General features: G+C 41.9%; 4 protein-coding genes across 4 annotated transcripts; 2 read left to right on the top strand and 2 right to left on the bottom strand.

Moving 5' to 3' along the window:
- Window positions 1–703: 703 nt before the first annotated feature.
- Window positions 704–2,526, bottom strand: LOC115674533 (alcohol acyltransferase 9). The gene has a single exon (XM_030596971.2). The coding sequence runs from the start codon at window positions 2,269–2,271 to the stop codon at window positions 919–921; it is 1,353 nt and encodes a 450-aa protein (XP_030452831.1). The 5' UTR covers window positions 2,272–2,526; the 3' UTR covers window positions 704–918.
- A 9,800-nt stretch (window positions 2,527–12,326) lies between these two features.
- LOC115675688 (pentatricopeptide repeat-containing protein At2g40240, mitochondrial) lies at window positions 12,327–13,545 on the top strand. Its single transcript, XM_030598468.2, has one exon. It carries the CDS (start codon window positions 12,470–12,472, stop codon window positions 13,463–13,465), a length of 996 nt encoding a protein of 331 aa, XP_030454328.1. The 5' UTR covers window positions 12,327–12,469; the 3' UTR covers window positions 13,466–13,545.
- Window positions 13,546–15,473: 1,928 nt separating this feature from the next.
- Window positions 15,474–18,016, top strand: LOC115669955 (U-box domain-containing protein 1-like). The gene has a single exon (XM_030591136.2). It carries the CDS (start codon window positions 15,762–15,764, stop codon window positions 17,844–17,846), a length of 2,085 nt encoding a protein of 694 aa, XP_030446996.1. The 5' UTR covers window positions 15,474–15,761; the 3' UTR covers window positions 17,847–18,016.
- Window positions 18,017–18,845: 829 nt separating this feature from the next.
- On the bottom strand, window positions 18,846–26,753 carry LOC115669945 (UTP--glucose-1-phosphate uridylyltransferase 3, chloroplastic). Its single transcript, XM_030591129.2, has 17 exons — window positions 26,008–26,753; window positions 25,197–25,377; window positions 24,963–25,112; window positions 24,638–24,799; window positions 24,363–24,535; window positions 24,214–24,280; window positions 22,848–23,008; window positions 22,592–22,750; window positions 22,055–22,146; window positions 21,864–21,958; window positions 21,583–21,660; window positions 21,226–21,321; window positions 20,913–20,987; window positions 20,746–20,837; window positions 20,501–20,663; window positions 20,141–20,201; window positions 18,846–19,337 (listed from the first exon to the last, which is right to left on the bottom strand). The coding sequence occupies exons 1-17, from the start codon at window positions 26,736–26,738 to the stop codon at window positions 19,225–19,227; spliced, it is 2,649 nt and encodes an 882-aa protein (XP_030446989.1). The 5' UTR covers window positions 26,739–26,753; the 3' UTR covers window positions 18,846–19,224.
- Between the last annotated feature and the right edge of the window lie 661 nt (window positions 26,754–27,414).

Below are 27,414 nucleotides of genomic sequence, written 5' to 3' on the forward strand. Positions count from 1 at the left end.
CAATAAACAATCCTTACAAGATCGTGCGCAGGATCGACACCCCCGAATGTTTAAGATGCCCCCTTTTCCCCTCCAATGGATCAGCATCACTCGTTCTGACGCCACCAGCACCAGCATACTGCAGAAAGCTAAGGTTGGATTGCCCTAAGCGACGTCGCGCATCTCTCTGGTGTTGATGCTGAACAACTACCGACCATTTCAACGGACCGTGCATATCCAGTTTCTTAGGCTTTGACATCTCTTGAAGGGGGTTCGATTCTTGGATATGCTGCACGGTCATACTGATCCATCCAAAGATTAATCCGGCCTCAGTGGATTCCACGTCTCTCGATATAAAGGGGTTGGTAAAGGGGGCGACACGATTGGAGGGTGACCACCGCATTCCTCCAAAAGATTAAAGAGCAAAAGAGCCCGTCCCTTTTGGATCCAAATCGAAGGGAAGGAATTTCCCTTGTCATCTTCCACCACGCCACACCATGGAGCGATATCACTTGCTTGGATCCAGTAGTCCCACCACTTCTGATCACTATCATTTTCGCGATTTTATGTAATGCCCGTTTGATTATGTTTGATGAAGTCGCACATTTGTTTTGTATGTTTTACGTATAGTAACGAGACCCCTCCATAAGGCGGTTGATTTCGTTGAATCGTGTACGGTAATAATCACTGTTATAGATAGTACCGAACTCACGTTGTATATATCATATAGAAATGGTCTTAATCACCATATGTGTGTCTATTGACGAATGGATTGAAAGTTACTGAAATCGAGGATTGACATTCAACACATAAAACTGTTTATGTCTTGAGATATTTCTTGAGCCGACATCGTTATCGTAAGATCTAGAGAAAGATGTAATTTTGTGTTAGCCTGATCTTTGAAAAGTCAACTGGCCGGGCCAGGATGGGACCGTGCGTTTACGTGCATGGGCTCTTGACCAAGCATTCATATCTCTCGACGGCGCTCGCGGGAAGCGCCACCATCACCTTCACGGCGTCGCTCCTGTCATGCAGCGGGAGGAGCAAGCAGTACCGGTCACAGCAGACGGGCCCCACGTTGACCGGTCTTCCCATCCCGAAGTCAACCCTATCCAGTCCGAGCCTCGACCACTGCGACACTATGAGGACCCCGACTGAGTCAGGACATGCCCTCGACTCGCTCACCGTCTCCACCACCGTCCTCACGTACTCGTCGTCGATTCTGTCTTTCTCTCTCTTCACTAGCATCGTCGCGAACCCTAGACCCTTCTCCGCGATGTCTTTGACGCTGGCCTGTGCGCATGCGAGGACGAACGCGTTGCCGTAGTATCCACTCGGAAGGCTCGGCTTGACTCGGTTTCGAACATTCACGCTGAAGAGAAGCTTTAGCGTCTGATTTGGAGGCAGGTTTAGCGATCTTGCCCAGCTTCTCCATATATGAGCCGTGACAACTTCGAACGACGTGAATGCCGAGTCGCTGAGTCGACCTGTGGACGAGGCAAGCCTTTTGAGCTCGTCGAGAGAGGCCCTGTTGAAGGTGATTGAGGTCGGGATGAGCCTTTCGTTGGTGAAGCGAGATGTGAAGCTGCAGAGGTCCGGAACTCGGTTGAACTCGGGGTGAGTTTGCGCTGCCGAGCTGTGCACGCCGCCGCAAGGGAGACGCCGCGGCATTGGCGGGTCCATGAGGTGGCGATCCCAAACAGTCTTAGCCTTGGGCTTGGGCTTGGCCTTGAGCTTGAGGGCGAGTCCTCCGAGTTTGGCTAACTCGGCGAACGAGTTGAGGAACTCCGCACTCCCGATGCCATCGCACAGGCAGTGCTTGATCCCGACGGCAAGCGCAGCAGCGCCATCCCTGAGCCACGTTAGCTGGACAACGAGTGGTGGGGGCTCCTTGAGCACGTCGGCCACGTGGAGCGATAGGAGCCCCCGCCACTCTGTCACGTGCTTTGGGGGCCGCTCGAAGTCGCTGATCACGATGTGGTCGGCCACGGCCTCGATGAAAAGCACGCCTTGCGCCCGACACAGCACTTCGAGCCTCGAGCCGTCCGGCTTGGCCTTGACCCGGCCTGCAAGCGGATAATACGGAACCAAGGCTTGAGCGAGTGCGCCCTTCAAGCGGACCGCCACGCGATCGCGATCCAACCCGGGGTGAGGCTTGTAGACGAGGAGGTACTCGATGGTGAAGCCGAGGAAGAGCTGCGAATCGAGGGCCGAGAGAGCGAGGATCTTCGAAGGAGTGGGCTCGACCGGAGAGACCAAAACGGCGTCCTTGACGGAAACGTGACTTCCCATACCGAACGGCAGTGGTTAGAACTGGAAGAGAGGATGTTGGGCTATATATGTTTGCGGAGGTGTTTTTTCTTTAAGGTCTGCTCAGTGGTCTTTGCTTAGCGAAATGCGTGTAATATGTAATTTGTAGTTGTGATTATTCTACACTATTCTTTACACAACTTAAGGTTTGTCTTTGCTCTCCCCCCTCTCACTGTGGAAGATTTATGGCAGGATTCTGCGCATCACTTTATGGGAAAAAACGAAATAAGAAAAACTATGTTAACAGTTCGGGTTTGCTTTGTCTCTCTTCGGCTGAGTGATAGCTCTCTTTTCTCGACAAAGTATTAGGTCATGCAGGGAATATTTAAAGTGCTTGACTTGATTTATTTCTTACCGCAGAGTACATTATTTTTACACACACACACACACACACACACACACACACATATATATATATATATATATATATATATATATATATATATATATCTCTTTCAAAATGACGGTCTAAGATTACTTATGTGCAGTTATGAACGCAACCCCTTTTTGGTATTTATAATATTATATGCGAATAATTCTTAAAATGTCTGTTTCAACATTGATATCTCCTCCAGCAAAATTATTGTGCATAATAGTAAATTTGCAAGGGGGGTTGATGGACGTCGATGCTGGGACCTGTCTAGCTTGTGTCTGCAATATCTCCAAAATAGATTAGTGCCGACCTTATTGATTTCCTTTCAGTGCAGACATGCATGATCAATCGCTAAAAATAGTACAATAAAAAACCTCGATGTAATGAAAGGAGATGATGACGACCTTTTGGGGTGGGGACGACGTCAAAATTCAATAAATTAGCTCCATGGTGTTTCCTCTGTCCCCTCCGTCGGACATTCCGTGGACCCAACCATTTCCCCAGACCTTATTTTAAGAAGGAAAAAATAATTTGGCAAAAGCAAAAGGGAACAGATAAATATGGAAAGAAGTTAATGATGCACGACTATGATTATCGCATGAAGCAGTAAAGGACAGGTGAAATTAGGGGAGGATGTCCACCAGTAGAGAAATCATCTTCCCCGGTTATCAGGGTCATTGGGCCACGTTGTACCTCTTTGTCCCGCTGAAGAAAATATAAACTATGATGATCTTATGTTTATTCTCTAATTTGGGTATCATGTTCAAGGAAACTTTCGAAATTTTAAATTAGTTATGCTCCATTTTGGCTTGTCTTATATGTAGGTAGAATTTTAATGTTGCTAATTAAGATATAGGATTTTTTTTTTTTGTTAATTTCGTTATCCCAACATAAGATACAGAAGAACTCCATAATGGTCACTCGATAAATAGGTTTCATAAAAAATATCTGAGCAAGTTTTCACGACTTAAAAAAAAGGACAGCATCAAGCAACAACTTGTGGTGAGGCACACTCCTGTCTGTCGGGGGCAAATGGGGCCTATTAGCATGAGCTAGATACTTAATAGAATGATTAGAGTAGGTCAGATTAATTAAAGCATATGTGTCTTAGCATAAGCCGTGCTTTCCCTAGTTTGCTTTTCTTGAAATTCCGCATTCTTAGTAACCATTGGGTTGCTAGAACTAAAATTTCATTCATATCGTATCCTCCATAGTCTTTTCATAGAATGGGAGGATATAATCTTCCAAATAGCCTTACAACCCCAAATATTTAGGCCAGCACAAAACAATGCACTTTATCTAATATACGATGTTTATTCGATACACATCACTGTCACCGTTGAATGAATGATATATGCGTTTGAGAATTAGTCACATTAACAAGCTTCCGCACGTATCGGGCTTTCAAGAATGATAATGAGGTATTACTATTGTTAGATTATTGCTGTGCATAATGAAATTCGGTATGGATATATTTGTCTCGTTATACATCTTCCTTTGACAGTTCAAGGGTTGTGAACAGATATATCTAGGTGGAACGAATAGTTGAAAGAAGAACTACAACATCATAAAAGGGTTAATGTTGAATATACATGTTCTTTTGATTTTCGTGTCATTTTAGATTAAACGAGAAGACGGTTACGTTAAAGCTTTATCATCTAGATTTCCATGATTTCTACTTTATACCTTTTAAGCGATACATAATAAATACGTACACTCTTTTCTCCTCCCAAAAAGGGATCATGAGTTGCACTCGATATATGGAAAAAGCAAATGCCTTGAGATGCCAAAAAATTTGAGCAAACCAAGATATACCCAGAGCTATCAGATATGCCTTAGCTTACATTAATAAAGAATTGAAGCCCCTTGGCTCCAAGAGCACGAGACCTAAAAAGCGTAGAAAGATTAACCTCTCTTTCAAAGGTTCGCTTTCCATTCCTATTCATATATGCTTTTAGCTCCCCCATCCACGAGGAATGCCGCATATTTTAATGAAAAGAAAGATTTATATGATCTCATTTCGCGGACTGTATGATAGACAGAACCAATTACAGTATAAAAAAATACGAGGGAACAGCGCTTTAGAGTAGATACAAGAGTAGCAAAGTTCGGGAGCTATGTCTTGTACGTCCCTTTTGTCTTTACATTGAACCGAGATATTTGCGAATTCGATTAATTTATTATGCTAATTTAGAGGGTGTATCGAGTTGGGAACTTGCAGCATGGTGATGCTGTGTCCACCACATTGTGGTATTGCTGAACGCATGAAAAAGGGGGATCGGCTAGGGTTTTTATGAAGTTTCACTTTATTCTTGTAGATATGGACTACATGCCCATGATGCATGAAATTGATTTCTGTGTTGATATGATACCGTCCAATTTGATGCAAAAAGTTGTTGGTTGTTCCTTTCATTTTCCTTGACATTGATTGGCGATGGTTGCTAGCCATGTATGGCTTGAAATAAAAGACCACTTTCTGTACCTTTACCAATCATTTTCAAAGTTTCATATATATATATATATATATATAAATCTTGACAAATGGAAGATTCATTTAGACTCGTCTTAATAACCCAGTCTCAATTCTAATTAATGAGAGCAAACCAAAGTTCAATAATCAAACAAAAGAATATGAATCTTACATTTAAGTGTATGGACTTTATCTACCACATCAACTGTCAAATGAATCTACCTCATTTTTTTCCTCAACAGGGTCGCCCTAAAATTATCACGGCTCTATACAAGACAAGCATTTAACTAATCAATGGAAACCATCCTTGATTTTTCATGAACCATCAATAAAACATGCCTCAGATTCTATTAAACATGGTACAATTTAACTGTAATATCTTGGTTCTAACATAAATCTCGACAAACGGAAGATTCATTTAGACTCGTCTTAATATATCGAGTCTCAACTCTAATTAATTAGTGCAAATCAAAACTCAATAATCAAACATAAGAAGATAGATCTTACATTTTAGTGTATTGACTCATCTACGACATCGAATGTCAAATGAATCTACCTCATTTTTTTCCTCAATAGGGTCGCCCTCAAATCACCTCAGCTTTATACAAGACAAGCGATTAACTAATCAATAGAATCCGTCTTTGATTTTTCATGAACAATCAATAAAATCAGCCTTAGATTCTATCAAATTTAAATGTAATATCTAGGCTTTGGATGGTCTGCATTAGATCCTATAGATGTCCTAGATGATCTGTGATCTTGAATCACGGTTCCTGCTGTACGAGGATTTTTTGAAAATCTTTAGTGGATCCGGAATTAAAACAATATTTTGTTATTGCGGCACACTATGCATAGATAGTCTTAGTCTCGATCTCCCCTCATCGGAGGAAGTAATTAAAGCTGTCTTAATCTTTCTGACCAAAGCGGCTCAATATTTCTAGCGGGAATAAATGCAAGAGAAGTAGCATCACCTTGTCATTCCTTCCATTCTTCCTCATCTTAAGCCGATTTTCAAATTTGCTCTTAAAAGGGGGAATTTGTGTTATTATAGATATCTCTTTGAAATCAATCGCTTTGGCATCAAAGCTTGGTATAGATTTGAATTGAACGGAATATATGAAGCATGATTCGAACCAAAATAGCTCTTCCGCACGCATCACCGAGTTATGTTAGGAATCTAAAGGTTTTTCATATATATATATGAACAAAAGAACAAAGCAAATCTTGGGGGTTTATAAATGCTTCCTCGATAAGCGGGGAAAAAGCCATCCTAGCTATACTGTGTTCTCATGGACCCTATCTATATTGAAAAATATTTGGAGGTATATTGATATTTTGGCGACAAGGCCAAGGACAAAGTTGGCTATTTGAAAGGGAATGGATGTGCATTAATTGGGCATGCATGTGCCTCCAAAGAAGAGGCAGGCTCTCCTCCCTTCGTCGTCTCCACGGTCCTGCGACTTTTACGTGGTCTTGCGGGTGCCGACATAATTTTTGTTCCCATAGCAATCAATTCAATAACAATGTACAAAAATGGAGGGGACATATTTTCTAAGTTGAGTCGAATCAAGTCGAGTCGGTCCAAGATATAAAAAGAAAAAGTCGATAGGAGTCGAAGCCATTTATTTCAAACCGAAGAAGGTGGATTGACTTGATGCATTCGATGACCTTCGAGTTAGTGTTTGGCTCCTAAACGGGTAATTTCAAACTCGAAGTCTTATGGACTAAGATCGACTGACGGGGTTACAAGCCGAATCTATGGGAAATGGTTTGGAAAGCTTTCAAATTCAAGAGTGTCTCTAGCCCAAAGATCGTGCTTATAGGAGTAGATGCTGCCGTTTAGGTCTCATTTCAATCTGATTCTCACTTAAGATTTAAGTGATTAGTTTAATGTTAAGAAAGCAAATTCGTGGAAGGGGACCAACTGGATGCAATCCACAAAATGCTTCTCCACCAAGGAATATTGCTGTCGTAATTTAGGCAGGGAGCTAGGGGAACCGACGACTCTGGAAGGCAATAGTTGTTACATCAAACATTAAAGTGACCAATATGTATTTAACCAAAAAGATGCCCTTGTCTATTCCTACCGATCGCCGTACCACCGTCCTATTAATTTTCTTTTAGGATGTTCTGCATTCTAGAGAGAGAGAGAGAGAGAGAGAGAGAGAGAGAGAGAGAGAGAGAGAGAGAGAGAGAGAGAGAGAGAGAGAGAGAGAGAGAGAGAGAGAAGGGTCCTTTTCAATTGAATTGAAACAATATTCGAACACGCTTCTGTACCATCGTGGAAATATCGTGCTTCTTTTATAGCCATGAACATATGAGCGATCGTAACATTAAGTGATTAATAGCGTTTTCACTGAAATAGTTGACCGACAGACCATAGCTACAACAATAATAATAGCAGGATTTGTTGAAGAACATGACATGCTGAAAGATTTCCTTGAATTCTAACTATTACAGATTTATTTTTCCTTTTCCTGTGCTTTTCCTTTCTTGATTTGAGTTGAAGAGTGATTTAATTTGTAAATGGAACTATAGCTGAATAATTTGTATTCCTATAGGGACATGATAAAAAAGATGTAGTTCAAATGATAAGCATTTTATATGTCGTTCTAAAAAGTAAAAGGAAAAAAGCCATCAAAAACTATAAATTATGTCCACTATGACATATGTACCATAAATTTTTTTTTCTGTGACACCTAAAATCCCAAACTTGTACTTATGTGATACAATTACCCTCCATCAAAGTTCTGTCAATGAGAACTGTTAAAAACATACCCCCATGGATGCCAGAAAGCAAAACAATATTGACATGGCGCCAATGTGGCTTAATTAAGTGAAGTAAAAACGATGTTGTTTTGGCTAAAAAATCATCTAATGGAACCTTGACGAAAGGTAAATATGTCACATGTACAATCTTGGAGTTTTTTATGTTACAAAAAAAAGTTTAGGGTAAATGTGTCACAGTGGACATAGTTTGGGGTTCTTGTGACTTTTTCCCAAAGTAAAAATCAAGTACCCAGAATATGACTTAGTAAAATCGAAATTTTTTCTATGTTGGTAAATTTCTGAAGGACATGGTAAGTCCCAAAAAATTTCGGTAAATAAAGGTTACCGGCCTTTGTGAATAATAAAAGAAGGTATCAAAAGGGAATTGTGACATCCCTAGATTAACTCAGTGAAGTATCATCTGTTTTTGCCCGTCCCATACCGAGCCTCATGGTTTTGTTCTTTGACATATAGATGGCCATCTTCCCAAGAGGTTACCCATCCTGGGAGTGCTCCCACTTGAGTATACTTAACTTTGGAGTTCCAAAATTAAGTATTGCCATTATGTCAAAAGGCGTCTCCTCAAGTTTATTCTATTTTCACATATATATCCTAAAGTCGCTCTCTCATGTTTATTGTATAATTCGGTTTATTTCTATCCCCTTCACCATTCTAGAAGCCTACCAGGAGCCGTTCTTTGTCCAAGCCCTGGTGATCACTCCCCACCCTTGTCGGATTGGATTGTTACTAGACAACTCAAATGAGAATTAATAAACAATAACTAGTTGGTAACTTGATCAGGAAAAAGTTGATAAATCACTCAAATTAAATTTAGTAATACAAGAGTTGATAAATTTAAGTCGGATTGGATTGTTACATGAACAACTCAAATGAGAATTAATAATCAATAACTAGTTGGTAACTTGATCGCAAAAAAGTTGATAAATCATTCAAATTAAAGTTAGTAATACAAGAGTTGATAAATTTAAGCCATTGTTAAGATAAGTAAATAAAAGTTTGTTAAGAAAAGGAAGATTGGTAACTAAAGAAAAATAAACTTGCTAATTACTCGAATGATATTTAGAAACTCAATTTGAGTAAAGCTGGATACTGCTCTAATTAAGGTTAAGAATTTCTAAAAAGGTTGATAAATTCAAGGCTTTGCAAAGAAATGCAAATAAAGTTGTAAACAATAAAAAAAAAGTCGACAAATTAAAGAAGCTAAATATATGTCGTTAAGTAATTCAAATAGAAACCGGTAACCAATAATATGTATGAACTTAATTGGAGAAAAGTTAAAAAGTTACGCTAATCTAAGTTTGAATCTTTAAATGACTTTATAAATGTAGGTGGTTGCTAACAAGGCAAATAAAAGTTGGTAACTCAATAGAAAAGCTAATAAAATATTGTAGAAAAATAATTAAAAGCCGACAACTAATCCAACTAAGAGTTAGTAACTCAAAACTGTTGATAATTTAATCTGACAACAGTTAATAAGTTACTCTAATTTAGGTTGGTAATTTCATAAAAATGTCAGTAAGTTATATTATTAAAAGTTGGCAATTTCATAAACCCGTTTGTAAGTTACCCATATTTTACCCGAAAAGAAGTCACCGGTCACATTTTCTATCAACGATTTTTTAACAGTAAGCTACAATTATTGAAATTCACCAGTATGAAAAAATCCTCATTTTTTTTGTGCACAGAATAATAGAAATTCTGCCTGCATTTTTTCAAATGATTTGTGGAGTGAAAAATCGGGAAGGAGGAATTTAAAAGTACAATACCTGTTGGTTCACAAAGAGAATAATAATTAAAAAAAAAGGATTTAAAGCAGGGAATTTTAGGTCAAAGTAGGTCCTCCAGATGCATAAAACAAAGTTGATAAATTTCTTGAAAGCATCTAAAGTTATTGAGAAAAAGATGCAGGGGGGTGGCGATAAGATGGCAAAATCAACGAATACATCCTTCCTTTTCTTGATAGACATGCATGCACGGCTGTGCTCCTTTCTAGGGTTTCTTTCCTTCTTGGTTTTCCATGGACACCCCGTCGCTCCTTTTCACAAAAAGCAAAGAAACTCAGGCTGTAGATTACACTTTGACTAATCTCTTTGCTTTATCATCAAAAGATAAAGATCATTTGAATAGACTTTTAGGAAACAATTTCTTTCGGTCGTATACATACATCTAGATATCCTCCTAAAGTTTCAACTACCCATTGTATTGTACTCCATGATTAGCATCATCGCTCAATGATTAGCGCATAGATTAATCGAGGATGGTGTGGTGATGTTCTGTGTTTTGTCGCCGTGTTTCTCCATGCGCGAAGACGAAGATATTGTTGGGGTTTTAAGGAAGATTGGGACTTCGATCTCACTGATTTTGTGCCATGTGATATGTGGACTCCATTTGCCTTGAGAGATCGAAACTTTTTTCTAATTTAAGTGTGTTTGACGCCGCGCGTTAGTTAAGATTGGCTTAAAGCCACATCCATTTTTTTAATTCTAGTCGAGGCAGTGACCAAATATGGCCTTTCAAAAGATAAGGTAAAAAAAAATCAAACAAAAAAAAGGTAAGGTCAAGCTTTGCATGTGAGACTGTCAGTCCATTCCGTGGGCTGGTTTCATCCAAAACCATGGGTTCTTCATCATTGCTCGCATGTTCGTCGGCTCGGTATGTATTAAAATATTAAAATATCAAGTCAAGCATCCATCTGACAGTATAAATGTATAGAATAGTCAGAACGACAGTAATCCTGTGAGATTTCACATGATATTAGAATAAGAGATTCCCCGAGTTCGAATCTTTTATGCGCGAGGAGGGAGGTTGGGAATGATAGAATACTTAAATATTAAAGGGAAAATATCACCAAAAACTCCAAACTATTTCACTTATGATAATTTACCTTGAATTTTTTTTTGTGACACGAAAGACCCTAAACTATGCCACATGTGACAAATTTATCCTGAACTTTTTTTTGTGACACGAAAAATCCCAAACTATGCCACTTATGATACATTTACCCCACAATACTTTGGCCCATGGCATTTTCGTCTTTTTCCTTTTTCTGTTTTTTTCCTTTTTTTCTTTTCTTCTTGACAAGGCGATCGGCGTCGGCGAGGCTACCTCGGCCGGCATCGGGCAAGGGCGACCCTCGCCCGACGCCGGCGACAGTCGCCCTCGCCTGGGCAGGCGAGGCTACCCTCGCCCGACGTTGACGAAGGCAGCCCTCGCCCTCGCTCGACGCCGGCGAGGGCTACCCTTGCCGGAGAATAAAAGAAAAAAAAAAGGAAAAAAAAACAGAAAAAGGAAAAAGACGAAAATGTTCATGGGCCAAAGTATTGTGGGGTAAATGTGTCACAAGTGGCATAGTTTGAGGTTTTTCGTGTCACAAAAAAAGTTCAAGGTAAATTTGTCACAAGTGATATAGTTTGGGGTTTTTCGTGTCACAAAAAAAAATTCAAAATAAATTTATTACAAGTGACATAGTTTGAGGTTTTTTGTGGTATTTTTTCAATATTAAATCACAACGTATGAATTTTTAGATTACTTGACGCGGATCTCACAAGATTTCATATGAGGCAGTTGGCAGTAAAATTTATGAGTGCATGTGGATCTATTTGCAAACCTACAGGTCAAATCCTTTTTAGGTAATCATGCACTTATTTGATACATGTTGTCTTAATGATTCCTTCCTTTGATTGTATTCCACTATTTTCTCCTTTGTCCATTTCGTTCACAAAATATTCAAATTCGGACCTTTCCTCGTGAGGAAATAACCTCTTTCCACCCAAAAGTGTAAAAACCATGCTTTCAAAAGCCAAATTTGGCAAATTTGGCAATTTCTTTTCCACCAAAGAAAAAAAGCCAAATTTGGCAATTTCTTTTCATCGCGGAAGAAAAGGAAGATGCAAATAATTGATAATGTCAAAAGGATTTGAAGGGGGGCTAATGCAAAAAGAAAAAGCATCAACCTTTAACTTGAGTGACAATTCTAACCCGAACTTTTTTTGTCTCAATAAAAAATACCAATTTTTACTCGAATCTCAAATCCAGCTCCCGTGATGTGAAATTTTCAAATTGTTCGGGCCGTATTTGAGATTTAATTGAAAGTTTGTGATTTTTTATGAAACAGAAAAAAGTTCGAGTCAGAATTGTCACCCAAAGTAAAATTGATGTTTTTTTTGGAATTAGGCCCTTATTACGTGATGGGCTTGACCGTGCTCGAACACGACTCTCCTTAGACCCGATTGCCAAGCCTAATGTTCCTATGTGCGCCCGGCTCGCGCTCGCCCAAACCCATCCGAGACTCATCATAGATCTATACACCATCGTCTAATTTGTGGACACAAGCTAGGTAGAACTTTTTCCTTTTCGAAAAATAGAAAAAAAAAAAATCAATCTAATATACCTAGTGAAAATACAAAACATTGGAGAAATTGGGCTTCGTAAAGCGAAAGGCCCATCAAAGCCCAAGGTTCGGCCCACAGACAAGATCAGTCCTTGAGTTTTTCTCTGCTCCGTTTCTTCTTCGCCCGCTCAACCCTGGCCTCGACCACCGCACCGCAATGACCTTCCTTCGCGGAGCCGCGCGGAATCCCCGGTCCGCCGCTGCCGCCGTCGCCCGCCCACGCGCCTCCTCGAACCCCAACCCCACGCCCATCGTCATCCGCGACGAGCCCACCAGCGCTTACTACGACGACCTCGTGAACGCCGCCGGCCGCCACGGCGACTTCGCCACGGTCCGCAACCTCCTCAACAAGCGCGTCCGCGACGGCTGCTTCAACACCGGCGACACCTTCAGGTTCCTCACCCAGGCGGAGACCTCCCTCTCCGCCCTCGACGACCTCATCCGCGCCCTCTCCCGCCTCGACGGCGGCTTCCCCCGGAAGAGCGCCTTCGACGCTCTCATCGCCCGCCTCTGCCGCCTCGGCCGCCCCGAGGACGCCCTCCGCGCCGCCGAGACGATGGCGAGCGGCGGCTTCGGCCTCAACCCGGTCACCTTCCACCCGATCCTCAACCTCCTGACCCGCCGGGGCGACTTCGAGGGGGCGCGGCGGGTGGCGGGCCTGATGAGGGACCGCGGGGTGTCCCCGGACCTGACGGCGCACAACTACTTCCTCACGGCGCACTGCTACCGGGGCGACCTGGCCTCCGCCGGGCGGGCGATGGAGGAGATCGAGCAGGAGGGGCTCGGGGCGGACACCCGGACGTACGACGCGCTGGTGCTGGGGGCGTGCAGGGCGGGGAAGGTCGGGGCGGCGGTGGGGCTGCTGCGGCGGATGGAGGGGGAGGGGGTGTCGCCGCTGTACAGCACGCACGCGCATGTGATAAAGGCGATGTCGAAGCGGGGCTGGGCGGCGCAGGCGGCGGAGCTGGTGAGGGCGTACGCCGGGAGGGACAGGGCGCTGGACGGGGAGAGCTACGGGGTGCTGGGGAGCGAGCTGATGAGGCTGAGGAAGGTGGAGGAAGCGAGGAGGGTGGTGGAGGAGATGGCGGAGAAGGGGCTCATCATGGGGGAGAAGCTGAGAGAGTTTTACAGGTCGAATCCCAATGTTGGGTAATTTACTAAACTTAAGTCATTTTGGACTTTGGAATCCTTTTGATCCGATGAGCAATGCGGTCTATAAGATTTGCCCCTTTATGATCATGTCATAAGTTCCAATTCAATATTGAACATTGCGGTGTATAAGATTTGCCCCTTTATGATCATGTCATAAGTTTCGATTCAATAATGAACGTTTTCATACGGTTCAGGAATTAGTTTGAATATTTATCAAAAGTTCAGGGATCACGTTGAACAAATTAAAAGTCCGGGTACGACATTGCACGTTGGGCTAAAGTTTAAGTACTACATTGAACAAATTAAAAATTCATGGATCATATTACACATTGGACTAAAGTTCATAGACTATTTGTATTATTATACAATTATCCACATCAGCTGCAATTCGAGGCAACGTCGTCGTGTGATCAGACGGCCAAGCAGTCAAGAGTGGTGGCACGAAGAGCGAGTGTGATGTGACCCCTCACATCAGATCGTTCCTCGATCTCAATCATGATCAATTTGTGCCACTTGAGGTGGGTTGAGATGTAGCCGAGGAAGCATTCTTATCTCGATCTCGACGTCATATTATCTCAACACCTTCAAAAATCCCATGGTTGAAGGTAACAAATGCGCATTGTGAGGAAAAAACAAAAAACAAACTCGGGATTATTAACAGATAGCTAGAAAAGCCGATTACGAAATCTCTCTTGGTATTATAGCCAAGTTCTACCTTGCTTCATTTCGCATGTGTTCAAATTTTACACATCGTTCTTAATCGGCTTACACATGAGAAGGGCGTTAAAATATTTAACATCACTTGTCTAAGGGATTTATACGCTCTTTAAAAAAATATATCGTCTCTCTCCACTTAGCAATTTAAGTTTTTGAACGGGACATTCTAACAATTACCTTATTTTTCATTCCTCAATGATGAGACGAGCGAGTAATGAATGATGGCCTGTCGAACTTAATCCTAGAGTATTCAATAAAATAAATCGCACGAGAAGCACAAGCTCATTCTCTTATCCAACCATTTCGTTAGGTTGTCCTAACATAGTCTAAGCTTAAGCATTTGGCTTTACGTGCTACTTAAAAGAATTGCATCGATGAGAACTAGCCATAAGAAAACAGAGAGAGGAAAAGCAAGTTTTGCACAGATTCAGAAATTTGTCGATCGGCCACCTACGAGATTCGGTTTCAATTTTTAGCAGCTAAGTCAAATGAATTTCCTTTTTTCCCAATTCATAGGATTAGATAACAAAAATCTTGTCCTCAAGCAACAATGGAGACTTGTAATAGAAACGGTATGCATTTTGATTTGAGAATTGAATCAGACAAATCTACCCAGACAAACACTGGGGATCATGAGATGCGTTAAAAGGCTGCACAGTCTAACCAAACGCATTTGCTTTGAGCAAAATACACTTGAGCCAAAGAGCTTTGGGGAAACGATTTTGCATTTTCTTAAAGTTGAACCAAACGGGCCCTAAGACTCCTAACCATTCTCATCCTGTGTTTAGGTTCTTTTTCTTGTTCGTCTGCTTCTTTCTATTTCTATAGATTTCCATGGATAGAATCGGCAAGAACCTTACAAGGTGGGTTCTGGGGGTGGTATAGCTGGTAGAATTATTCCTACTGTATCCACAATCTTCGTATCCATATAAAAAAAATATTGTACCATCTCTCGCCGCGAACGGCGACTTTTGCTCCAGAATAATTGAATCCCATCTATAGTTATTGCGAATGTCGCATGCTCTTCAATATAATAAACGCTACTTGGCCAAATGTATATTTATATATCTATTAAAAGATGTATGCTAATCCTGGAAGATTTCAAGCTTGCAGAGGTCAGGAACTAGAATAGCTTCTCCAGTCAGCACACCTTAGCCTCGACGTTGCGTTGCCTAATACGACACTCCGAGTAGTTTCATGAACATTTCACCAGAGAGCTCTCAAAGCCACCCACAGGTCCAAAGCCAGAGTTTGACGAGGCAAATTCTTATTCCAGAAATGCTTAAAAAATTGGACTTTTTTGGTTTGAAAACTCACTGTGATCGTAACGAACCCACCGAGGCCGGACTTTCCACCAGGTGGCGGCAACCCAGAAGGCCTCCACTCCTTCCTAACACCCATCCAATTGTCTTTAGTCATATACTGTACAAACAGAAGCAGTCAAGAGTCTCTGCAATTAAATTAATCCTGAGAAGAATGGAATTCTCTTCAAGCAATTAAATAAAGAACGATAAAAGAAGAACCCACCATGATATCAACGATGGCTGGGGACATAAAACCCTTTGGAAGCAGCAACACCAATGGATGTTTCTCCTCTTCTTCCCTTGCGTCCTCCAATGGCTTTCTCTGGCTTCTTGCCAACTGGGGCTTTATTGGATTCACTCATTCACATATCGAATGAAGTCTCTTCCATGGAAAAGTTCCCTTTTGTCCAGGTCAGGAACACATCGACCATGATCAGGAGGATCAAGCTTCTCTCGTCCTTGTTCGAAGAGATTCAAGAGACAAACACAAAGCTCCCACCTTCTTCAATACTGTGCCTGACCGAGTTGTTCTCCGTGATACAGAGAGTGAAGCTTGTCATCCAAGGTTGCAAAGATGGCAGCTGCCTCTGGAACCTGATGCAAATAGAGTATATCTCGAAACAGTTCTATGTATTGGTGAAGGAAATGGGACGAGCGCTTGATATCTTGCCTCTGAGCTTGCTTCACATAACAACTGACATCAGAGAGCAGGTTGAGCTCCTTCACAAGCAAGCGAAACGGGCCGAGCTCATCGTCGATAACAGAGAGCTTCAAAGGAGAGATGATCTCCTGAGACTGATGGCTTCCAACAACGAGAAGAACAGCAAGAACAAGGGCTTTGTTGATTTCGACAAGGTGAAGGACCTTTTGAGCGACATTGGTTTGAGGGATCCACTGGATTATGAGGAAGAGATATCGAAGCTAGAGGCCGAAGCACAGAGGCAAGCCGGGACGGGCGGACTGATCGTGGTTTCTAACATCAACAACCTCATCTCTCTTGTTTCGCATGCCAAGTCATTGATCTTCAGCAGCAATAAAGAGACTGAGAAAGTCAAAGGAAGTTCGGCGCATTACTCCTTGACCGCATTAAGGAATTTTGATCTTTCTTCATCCTCACAAATGATTGTTACCAACGTCCCCGACGAGTTCCGGTGCCCAATATCGCTGGATCTAATGAGGGATCCTGTGATAGTATCATCGGGTCACACGTATGACCGTACTTCGATCGCCCAGTGGATCAATTCGGGGCACCATACGTGCCCCAAGAGCGGGCAGAGGCTCATCCACATGGCCCTTATTCCCAATTATGCACTGAAGAGTCTAGTGCACCAATGGTGTCAAGAAAACAACATCCCTCTCATAGAACACCCATCATCTTCTTTGTCTGAATCGGAGAGAAGTAGCAGCGGCCGGAGAAACTCGTCTGAGAACGCCATAGATCACTTATCCGCAGCGAAAGCCGCCGTCGATGCTGTCAAAATGACAGCTGAGTTTCTGGTCGGGAAGCTAGCCACCGGATCGCCAGAGATACAGCGGCAAGCAGCATATGAGCTCCGGCTGCTAGCGAAGACTGGGATGGACAACCGCCGGATAATCGCCGAGGCCGGAGCTATTCCTTTCCTCGTCACACTACTGAGCTCTCAGGACCCGAAAATACAGGAAAATGCAGTAACCGCACTCCTCAACCTCTCGATCTTTGACAACAACAAGATCCTGCTAATGGCGGCAGGAGCAGTTGAGAAGATCGTAGATGTCCTCGAGTCAGGGAAGAACATGGAGGCAAGAGAAAATGCAGCGGCAGCAATCTTTAGCCTGTCGATGATCGACGACTGCAAGGTCAGCATCGGCGGGCACCCGAGAGCGATTGCAGGGTTGGTCAGTCTCTTAAGAGAAGGCACTTCGACCGGAAAGAGAGACGCTGCGACTGCCTTGATCAATCTTGCGGTTTATAATATCAACAGGGCGAGTGTCGTGGCTGCCGGAGCGGTTCCCCTGCTGATAGATCTTTTGATGGATGATAAGGCAGGGATTACAGATGATGCACTTGCTCTGCTCGCTTTGCTCTTGGGGTGTCACGAAGGTTTGGAGGAAATAAGGAAGAGCAGAGTACTTGTGCCTCTTCTCGTCGATCTGTTGAGATTCGGTTCTCCGAAAGGAAAAGAAAATGCTATCACTCTCCTGTTAGGTCTGTGCAAAGATGGAGGAGAGGAAGTCGCGGGGAGATTGTTGATGAATCCAAGAAGCATACCTTCTCTTCGGAGCTTGGCAGCTGATGGGTCTTTGAGAGCACGAAGAAAAGCCGATGCGTTGCTCAGATTATTGAACAGATGCTGTTCTCACTCTCGCAATCCTGTTGGATGAGTCAGGGCAGTTGAGTACGTGGGGTGTAAATGTGTGAATAACACATAAAAGAGAAGTTACATTTCCATTTGTTCAGTGTAATCAAATACTCAGAGAGTGGATAAATCTTTATGTCTCGGAGACATCCTTTGAAAGCAAGAGGAATTTCAGTGTCAATCTGCAGAAGAATTTTGATACACCGCTGTCTCTTATCATACACAAAATGCATCTAAAAATATGGGATGAATTCCCTAAAAAACCCCAAACTTTAGGTCAAGTCTCAAATCTGCCCCAAACTTCTTTTTTTGTCTCGGAAAATACCCCAAACTTTAGGTTTAGTCCCAAATCTACCCCGAACTTTGTTTTATGTAAAAAAATCGGCAAATTTCAATTTATTTTCAGTAATATACCCCGTGATCCAATCTCAACTTGACGTGATACTTCCACGTCATAACAAATCCACATTAGCAAAGTAATGGGGCGATAAGTAAAGACCGACGTCGCATTTCCACTTCGATAACAAATCAAACCAAATAACAATTATTGAAATTCTCCAAAATAAAATCATTCTAGGATATGAAAGTTAGAGACAATAACAAATCCACCCCAAAAAACTTTTTTTAATTTGAAAAAAAAAACCTAATTTTTAGATTCAGTCCGAATGTGCTTCGAACTTTTCTTTGTCTAAAAAAAATCCTATTACTTTGTTAATGTAGATTTATTATCGACTTGAAAGTGCCACGTCAAGTTGGGATTGGATCATCGAAGTATATTTTTTAAAACAAATTGAATTTTGATAACTTTTTTTACACAACAAAATTCGGGACAGATTTGAGACCAAACTTAAAATTTAAAGTTTTTTCTAAGACAAAAAAAAGTTCATAATAAATTTGAAATTGAACCTAAAGTTCGGAGTTTTTTCTAAGACAAAAAAAATAATTCAGGACAGATTTGAAACTTGACTTAAAGTTGGGAGGAGGGTTTTTAGTGAATTAGACCAAAAATATGAAAGGACAACTATTGTGCTTGGAAAAGACTGATTGACAATTGTCACTGCCGATACCAACAAAATGAGTTCCAACATTGATCGTTTGATAGGCGAAACTGGTCATCGTTACAAACTCTTGTTACATGAGCAGCTCCAAAAAGGTAGGCCCTTAAGAATTTACATGGGCTCTCACACTCTCTGTCTCTCTCTCTCTCTCCCTCTCTCCCTGTATATATGGAGTGACAAGGGTTTAAATTAAATGAATGAGTGGGTGAGAAAAATCCAACTTTGAGAAGGTTCAACTTCTGTTCAACCAATTCGAAGTGAGCTGATGCAGCGGAAATATAAGCTCGAATACCAGCAGTGAACCATCATTCACATCAGGGAAAGTCCGAGAACCAAATCTGTGCTTCACAATTCTACCAGTTCCAATCCAATGTGTTCCCCGTTTATCTTGTATCTCCAGTACCAACTTCCACTATCGACCATGTTCGGTGCGAGTGTTTCTAATTGAACTGAAAAACCTGAAATGTAGATGGAAGAAAAGGTGAACATCTTACCCATCGCCTTAAGATCACAAAATGGGTTAAGTGCAATTTTAGTCCTCTAAATTTCAGCGTACGTACAATTTGGTCTTTTAACTTTTATTTTATGCAATCAAGTCTTTTATAATTCTTGATTTATGAGATTTGATCATCTAATTTTATTTTGTTCATTCAAGTCCTCTAACGTTCTTGATTTGTGCAACCCAGTGCTTCATTTACTTCTTGTAACTAACATAATCAAATTAGGGTTTCTTGTTTCTCGCTAATTTGGTGCCACCCACAGTGACAATGCCACATCAACGGCTTAGAGTGAGCAATTGACCGAGCAATTTGATTGCACAACCCAAGAAAATACCTAACAGTACAAAATAAAACTCAGAGGACTAAATTGCACAAATCAAGAAAGTTAGAGAACTTGATTGAATAAATTAAAAAAAAGGACGACTAAATTGCACAAACGCTGAAAACTTAGCAGACTAAACTGTACTTAACCCTCGGAAAATTGCAAAAAGAATTATATGAGCAAGAAACAAACCGATAGTGAGGATTTTGGGTGTTGGTGGGGTAATTGGCAAGGGCTTACAAGAGAAGGGAATGATAAGCTGCAAAAGATTTTGCATGCTTCTAGCAGGATCAAGATGGTAAAAGTGATAATGCATGCTGATCCACACACGTCACTAAAGGATTGTTGTATTCCCCTCGATTCCGAGAGGAGACTTTTATAACGAAACCCAAAAATAGACAGCACATATCATGAAAGGGATGCTATTTACACTACAAACCTGAGATTCTAGGAGTAATCTTCATCTTATGGCCATCAGGAACTTCAAAAACATGATTTCCCTGCCGTGGGAACGAAACTATCAGTAATAGAGTCAATGCATAATTACAAGAAACGAAGTGCGTGACATGCAAAATTTTCGACAATTAATGGTCGACATGTACTTCTAAAGTTGGAGCCCTGCATCATAACACTTTCCTGCCACAACAAATAGAATTGACCCACTATTTTCACATCCTACAAGGAAATAATGTGTGGCGGCACGGCTCTTATGGAGGTCGAATAAATAATAGGCTTGCACCTGTGCCAAGATGTGTCAATATTAGCTTAATCCTGTAATTTATGTCCAACTGGTGCAAACCTGAAAAGAGACTTCTGTTGCCTCAAATTCTGCATTCCCATGCAGTATGACCTTCAGGGACTCTGACCGCTGAACATCATGTTTCCAGAATACATTTCCCGAGAATTTCCAGTCGATTCCTTCATTTAAAACCTTGACATTCTGTAACTTACATCTACCACACCTACAAAATTAAATAAGATTCAAAAAAACATGTCCACGACTCTAGAAGAAGCAAGGGAACCAAAAGAGGGAAAATATATCACCTGTGGCCATATTGTAGAATCAGATCACCATTTTTACCCATTCTAGTTGAGCCCATGACATTTTCAGCCTCAATAATCAGGCTTCCCTCAAGCTGGAATACAGGTACCCAATTAGCTCAGAAAATAAGGCACTACATAGGTCGAGTCCCGTAAGTATCAATATGCACCTGAACATCTCTCCATAAAAACTCTGCAACCTCGACTATTAACTCGGATCCTTTGCTTATGGAACCTCCACAAAACTGTGAGAAAGAAGCCAAAGGAGGTCAGATTATTTCAACATCACAGGGCATAAAATCCAGAGCACCTAATTCATTCATTTAGAAAGAAACAAAACCAAAGCAGTTTGAAACAAATTAAAGCAGTTCCCCAAGAAGTCCTAGGATCGTCATACCATGCAATTAGAATGTGAGAGGTAACCTCTAACTTGACATTCCAAATAAACAATTCTCATGACAGACCATAAGATTGAATGTTTACCTTTTGCCGTGAGACCTCCCAAAGTGGGCCAAGTGCTGGGTGAAGAAGAATAAGAAATGGTGGTCCAGAATCAATGTACTTCTCATTCCCTTCTATCTGCAGCAAAGAAAAGAAAGTAGGATTAATCAAACATGCACCAAAAATAATGTATTTTGCATCACTTTTAAAACCAAATATTGATGTGTTTTTTTTTTTTTTTTGGGTAATGAATATTGATGTGTTTTGTTTTAGCAAAAGGAAGAAACTACAAACAAGCAACCGAGGAACAAGGAAAATACAAATGGACAAACAATGCACGAAATGATTTTTATGGAATCAACTGACATGACCAATCTGCAGCAAGACCATGTGCCATACCTCAGGAAGGTAAATGTTACATTGGGAAAGAATGTCATAGGCATTCCGCATTATATCCAACAGTGAACCTTCTGGGGTCTGCACAAGAGTACATAATTGGTCACCATGCATGAAGAGTGTCCACTAGGTCCATGAAAATAAAAGTAGAAAAAAAAACCCCAGAAAGCTCACTCTCTGTATTATGTGACCGCTGGCATTGGGTGTCTATCAATCTTTGGTCATAGGCAACTCAAGGAGAGTTCAAAATAAGAAAAGAAGCAAGTTTATAAAACATTAATCACCTGATGTAAAGACATGTCCGAAGGTTTCCGCTTCTTCTTGGCAGAGGAGGTGACCCTTCTCCTTTCATTGTAGACTAGAAAAGTGTCCAGCTCATCTAGTAATCAATCCAAAACAGATGTCATAGATGGACTAGATGGATAAATCGAATCACTTCAATAGCCATTTTATGAACAATGTTAGAGGGGCCTACCTTCCACACCCTTATAACGACGAGATGAATAGGTATTAAGAAAGCTATCTGCAATATTCTGCATGGTGCATTCCAGCCTTCCACCACTAACACTGTCGAATATAAAGAATTACTTTCATCCAGAGACGGAGGGGGGGTGTGTGGTTTATATCTGATCAGAATTCTAAAAGAGACACAACATCACACAACATCAAGAGCATCGGAAGACTAAATTAATTTCCCAAACAAGTAGTAAGAGCACCAAATAGTTTTGTTCACACCATAATACTGGCATCTAGAAGCAACGCAACCCATCAGATTGTTTATCTAAGCTGTTATTAAGCAAATGTCCTACCACATTGCAAGAGCAAGCTGAGTGTAGCATGTACTCCACACAGAATTGACTGCTCAGTATAATTACCGGCTAGCTAAATTTCTTTGAATATTACAAGCCTATTCCCCACAAGACCACTCAAGCAACATTGTCTCATAAAAGGAACCAACAATCACAACTAAAAAAAAGGGAAGATAGAATGGAATGTAGACAGGAATACATGCCTATGCCTGTTTCCAAAGTCGTCCACGTATTCAATTGGCTTTTTTATATTAAGCACCATGCCTGGTAAACTCCTTTTGTCTTTAGACGATGCAACTAGCTCAGCAGATTGTAAATCCACATATAGGATGTTTGTATTGGCAGGGAATTCTGCCTGCAAACTAGAACAGAGAAGAAAAGTGAATTGATTATTAATAGTAGAGTAGTTCCCATTGGAAAATGGATAGATTGAAAACTTGGAGCCACATATCAATTTACCTATTAGAAGATCCAGTAGCTATCCCAAACTTGTCAAACTCAGTATACTCGATGCATGATAAACCATATGCCCACTTCCCATCATGATTCTTTCTCTCAATGAGAACATTGATTCCTTCTGTAGCACCCGCGCTGCGCTTACATGAAGCAAACCCAAATTTCTGCTTCACGAGAAATCAGAGAAGAGAATGAGCATTTTCTCCGATTAGTAGACTTACTCCACTTATCACCCAGGAAAAATATATATCAAATGGATGCTAAATATAGTTATCACGTCGATTTTTCGAGGCGTTAGCATTGATGTTATGGAATGCATTTATCTGCATATACGCCTTCATAGCACACAAAAAGTCATTAAGCTGTGCGCAGATAGCTCATAAATGATAGCTGTTTCCAAGCGTCAGTATAACTCAAGTCAGGTTCCTTCCTTCATCCTCCATAATAGCATAGACCTCATCATATAGCCAAAGAAAAAAGAGTTCAACCTTTTCAAATTCTGGGGTCAACAGAAGAAGCTCATAAGATCGAAATGCAGAGAGAAGAAGAATTATCATGCCACACAATTATTACCCATCTTAAGTCTCTCGGCTCAGCGCAGTACATCAACAACAATAGAAAGGAAAGAAAAGCAACCCATTATGCAAATCTTCAACTCTTATATCTCTACCTACATATGTAAATGTTCATCAAGGTTTTGAGGTCATGACTACCACCATCTTCACCCATGTTCTGCTCCTCTGATTCCATATCGAATAATTTTCATCTTAACGTGACCATTAACCAATAAGCTACAGATGGTACCACTCACGGTCTCATTCCAATCTCTAATCAGGAATCTGCTAAACTTGATTTAGAATATTGGAGATGAGTGACTAGAGGAGACACTTATAAGATGATTAGGTTGTTCAGAATCCCACTGTTGGACAATTGGCATAAAATTCACTACATGGATGTGCATAAACAAAACGAAACCACTTACTTGCGAGAGCTGAGATCATTATTTTAATGAAGAAAGCCATCAATTCACATAGACAAACACTATATACAAAATGCCCTATGTTTATATAGTTTGTAGGAACCAGGAACAAAGGAAGAGCATGAAATTCACTGTCTTTGCAGTGTTCAGCAATAATACCAGCAGAATGTGTAGCGGGACTACTAACTTTCCTGGAGAATGCAGGTTTCTAGTTCCAAATAGGATGGCATCCTCTTTATTAACAATTCCATGGCAACCGCATGACATCTTGAAGGAATATAAATGAGTTTGATGACTCGCACAAGTAAATTATTGCCATGAAATGTGGAAGTCACTCAGAAGTTTCTTTGGAAGTCCTGAGAAAGAATGGTACACAATATGTATTCGTACCTTCTCATGACGTAACCCAATCCCTGACAATGCCAAGAGTGTCAAATCTGTGGCAGCAACGACATTACTGCAGAAAAATAACTACAGATGATGTTCCGGCTCTCAACCAATTAAAGAAACAAACATGAACCAGAACGGACTAATAAGACCTGACTTGTCTAATAGTGGCGCCTTTCCTTCCATGTTTGTAGAACCATTCAAAGATGCCTCTGTCATAAGCCAGTTTCCATATAACACCGTGACCACCAGGTTTGCATACAGGCACGAATGATTTTGTGATGATCCACTGTCCATCTTCTGTACTTACAGCTGGTACAAGAGGCTGCCAAATACATGGCACATTTTAGGTAAGCACCAAATGTTGACACTAACTTGAGCTTTTAATTAGATAGCAATAAAGATGAAAGAAAGTGCCAATTAAAACCTGTTCAAAAAATTGGAAACTGGATTGACCTCTTCCAAACCACTCGAGTTTCTTGCAGAGGGAAGTAATGCGCTCATGGTTGTTCTTGGCACCGCTTGTCATAATCGCAATAGGAGTGATACATTGCTTTCCATACAACTTGAAGTACAGGTACTCCCTAGCCTAGCAATTATGAGAGAACCAACGGGCATGTTATTGGTTCATAGGATAACGTTACATTTTCTTAAAGATTTTCTGCTAATTAACATTGCTGCTGAGCATGCCTAAGAAAAATGGCAAAGAAAAGGCAATAAAAGAAACTCTGCGTCATAAGCAGACCATGCACCTGTAGATCTCTCACAAGGCCTTCCAATAGTGTGCGTCCACAGTAAGGAAGCATGGCAGCAGGAAGACATTCACCAGTGTCAGGATCCACCAAACCAAGTCTGTCGGCAGAGCCTCCGAGAGGATAGATTTCACCTAGGTTGGGCAAACCCTAAAGGGATAAGACCTTAAGTTCAAGATCATCCACCGCATATACATGCTGCAAAGAGAACTCTATTATTCTCAGGAGACGAACCTCGATACCCCAGAGAGCCGCTTGAGATGCGTACTCTGTATTCTGAGAAAGGTCAAGTCCAGCGGGAGAGTGAATTTCCAAGATCTGAGATTCCATCGATCCCTTTGAATTCTGCGACCAGTTGGTAGACTGCCTTTCTGATACTGATTCTGTAAGGAGCTCAAGCACCATTATCTGATAACTACAGAAGTTATGTCAATTAATAAGTAAGATACAGAGGGACAAAAAAGCACGAGAACAGCCCCTAAGAATCTTCACCAAATCTTCGAAGCCTGCATGCCAAAATTCCAAAGCAGGAGGTATTCTCGATATACATGAATCCCATTAAAGATTTTAACTTGAGATACTCTCTAATGTTGTCAACTTATGGCAGGTAAAAGTTTGTGCAAATTTTCAATTTCACTGTCCATACCACAGTAATCATTCGATCGTTTGAATCCTAAAAAAGCACGTATCAGGAATAAAGGCAGTTCGAATTGAAAGGGAAAGTTTCCATCGCCAGCAATCAACTGACAACTTCAATATCACTTAATGCAGGAAGCATTGAAAGAACTCTTCTTTTATTTATCCACAGAATCCGTCAAACATTGACATATCGACTACAAGAACCCATCCCCTAATCGACCATCACAATTAGTGCCTCAAGTTCATTCCACAAGGCTTTCAAGAAAAGGCCACCCCCTGGAATTGATTTTCGAAAGGCAATCAAGTCAAACCAAAGTCGAGCATATCTTCCGGGACCCCCATTTCCCAAGCGGAAGAAACAAGCACGATTAAACAGAATTTGGTCACAGAAGAAGAACTAACTCACCCAATAATTCCTCCAATGCAATCATAGAACCGTTCGATCTCTCCTAGGGTCCGCAGCAGCTTCTTCAAGTCACCAATGTCCTCGTCCTCAGAGCCCACGCCCATCTTCCTCTCCCGGCCATTCACATCCAGCCTCTCTATCATCTCCACCAAAGCATAGAGCGCGCTCTTCAGCGAACTCTTGGCAGGCTCGCGAAAACCGCCCGCCGGAGCCCCAACCTCCGCGCCAAGAAGCACGTGCCCCTGCCCGGCGGCGACCAAGCACTTGATCAGGAACAGCTCGCCCTCGTCCAAATCAACGGCGCCCAAAGCCCCGGCTAAACCACCGCCGCCGGACGACCGAGAGCCGAAGAACTCCTTGACCCTGGAATCGGCGCTCACCACGCCGAGCTTCTGCGCGACGGAGCCGGCGCCGGCGAGCCGGGACCGGAGAGCGGCGAGGCGCTCGATCTCGGAGCGGAAGTCGAAGTCAGGAGCCGGGGGCACGTACTCGAGGGGGGCGGTGGAGACGCGGGTGAGGCGGCAGCATGGGGGCGGCGGGGGAGCGAGGAGGGGGGAGAGGGAGAGGGAGAAGGAAAAGGGGGGCGGGGGCGGCCGGCGGAGGAGGAGGAGGGAGCGGGGGAGGGAGGAGGCCTTGGGGGTGAAGGAGAAGAAGAGGACATTGCTGGTGGCGGCGGCGCTGCCGGTGGTGGTGGCGGTGCGGCCGAGCGACGGAGGAGCTGAGCCGGACATGAGAGAGAGAGAGAGAGAGAGAGAGAGGGACGAAGTCACTGTAGGTAGTGGAGGTTTGCAGGTGGCGATGCAGTCGAGGAAGGAGGAAGGAGGAGGAGGAAGGAGGAGCAGGAGAATAAAAAGGGAAGATGCGAGGAGGATATACCGAGGATGGGATGGGATGGGGATGGGATTTTGCCGCTTTTAACTGTCATTTCTTCTTGTCCTCAAGTTCCTCTCCTGAGTCTCCTCCTCCTCCGCCTCCCTCCTCCTTCTTTTTGTTTTTTTCCTCTTTTTTTTTTTATAGACGTATTTATAAAAATAGTATTATTAAATCCCATATTTTATAATTGAGCGGGAAAGAAATGGACAAATTTTCGTTGGGAAAATTCCAATTTAGGATCCAAAGTGGAGTCATTTTCTCGATTTAGGGTCCCAAGTTGAAAAGGAAAAGAAAAAAATAGAAAAAATAAATAAATAAAAACACTGTTTCCGTTCGCCGGAACAGTCGCGGGATCGCCAGGCGGCGGGTATTTTGATCGGCCGGCGACCCAGACCCTTATTTGACACTTTTTGGGCACTTTGAGTACCAATTTGGCACTAAATCCACTTGGGACTCCAAATTGAGAAAATGGCCCCACTTTGGACCCCAAATTGGAATTTTCCCAATTTTCATTCTCGAGGGAGGAGAACGCAG

Source organism: Syzygium oleosum, unplaced genomic scaffold (genome assembly GCF_021117445.2).
Source record: "Syzygium oleosum isolate NSW1041296 unplaced genomic scaffold, Sole_v2.1 Sole_v2.07, whole genome shotgun sequence".
Taxonomy (NCBI): Eukaryota; Viridiplantae; Streptophyta; class Magnoliopsida; order Myrtales; family Myrtaceae; genus Syzygium; species Syzygium oleosum.

Bases quoted from the DNA above. Each gene is read 5' to 3' on its own strand.
- LOC115675688 (XM_030598468.2), top strand. From the start codon at position 12,470: ATGACCTTCCTTCGCGGAGCCGCGCGGAATCCCCGGTCCGCCGCTGCC.
- LOC115669955 (XM_030591136.2), top strand. From the start codon at position 15,762: ATGGATGTTTCTCCTCTTCTTCCCTTGCGTCCTCCAATGGCTTTCTCT.
- LOC115674533 (XM_030596971.2), bottom strand. From the start codon at position 2,271: ATGGGAAGTCACGTTTCCGTCAAGGACGCCGTTTTGGTCTCTCCGGTC.
- LOC115669945 (XM_030591129.2), bottom strand. From the start codon at position 26,738: ATGTCCGGCTCAGCTCCTCCGTCGCTCGGCCGCACCGCCACCACCACC. The intron at 22,147-22,591 runs GCATGTATTCCT...TATATTCGACAG, and splicing joins GACTTTGGAAACAGGCATAG to TGTTAGTGGTGGAAGGCTGG. The intron at 20,838-20,912 runs GTGCATATTGAT...CCTGTATTCCAG, and splicing joins TTTTATGGAGAGATGTTCAG to CTTGAGGGAAGCCTGATTAT.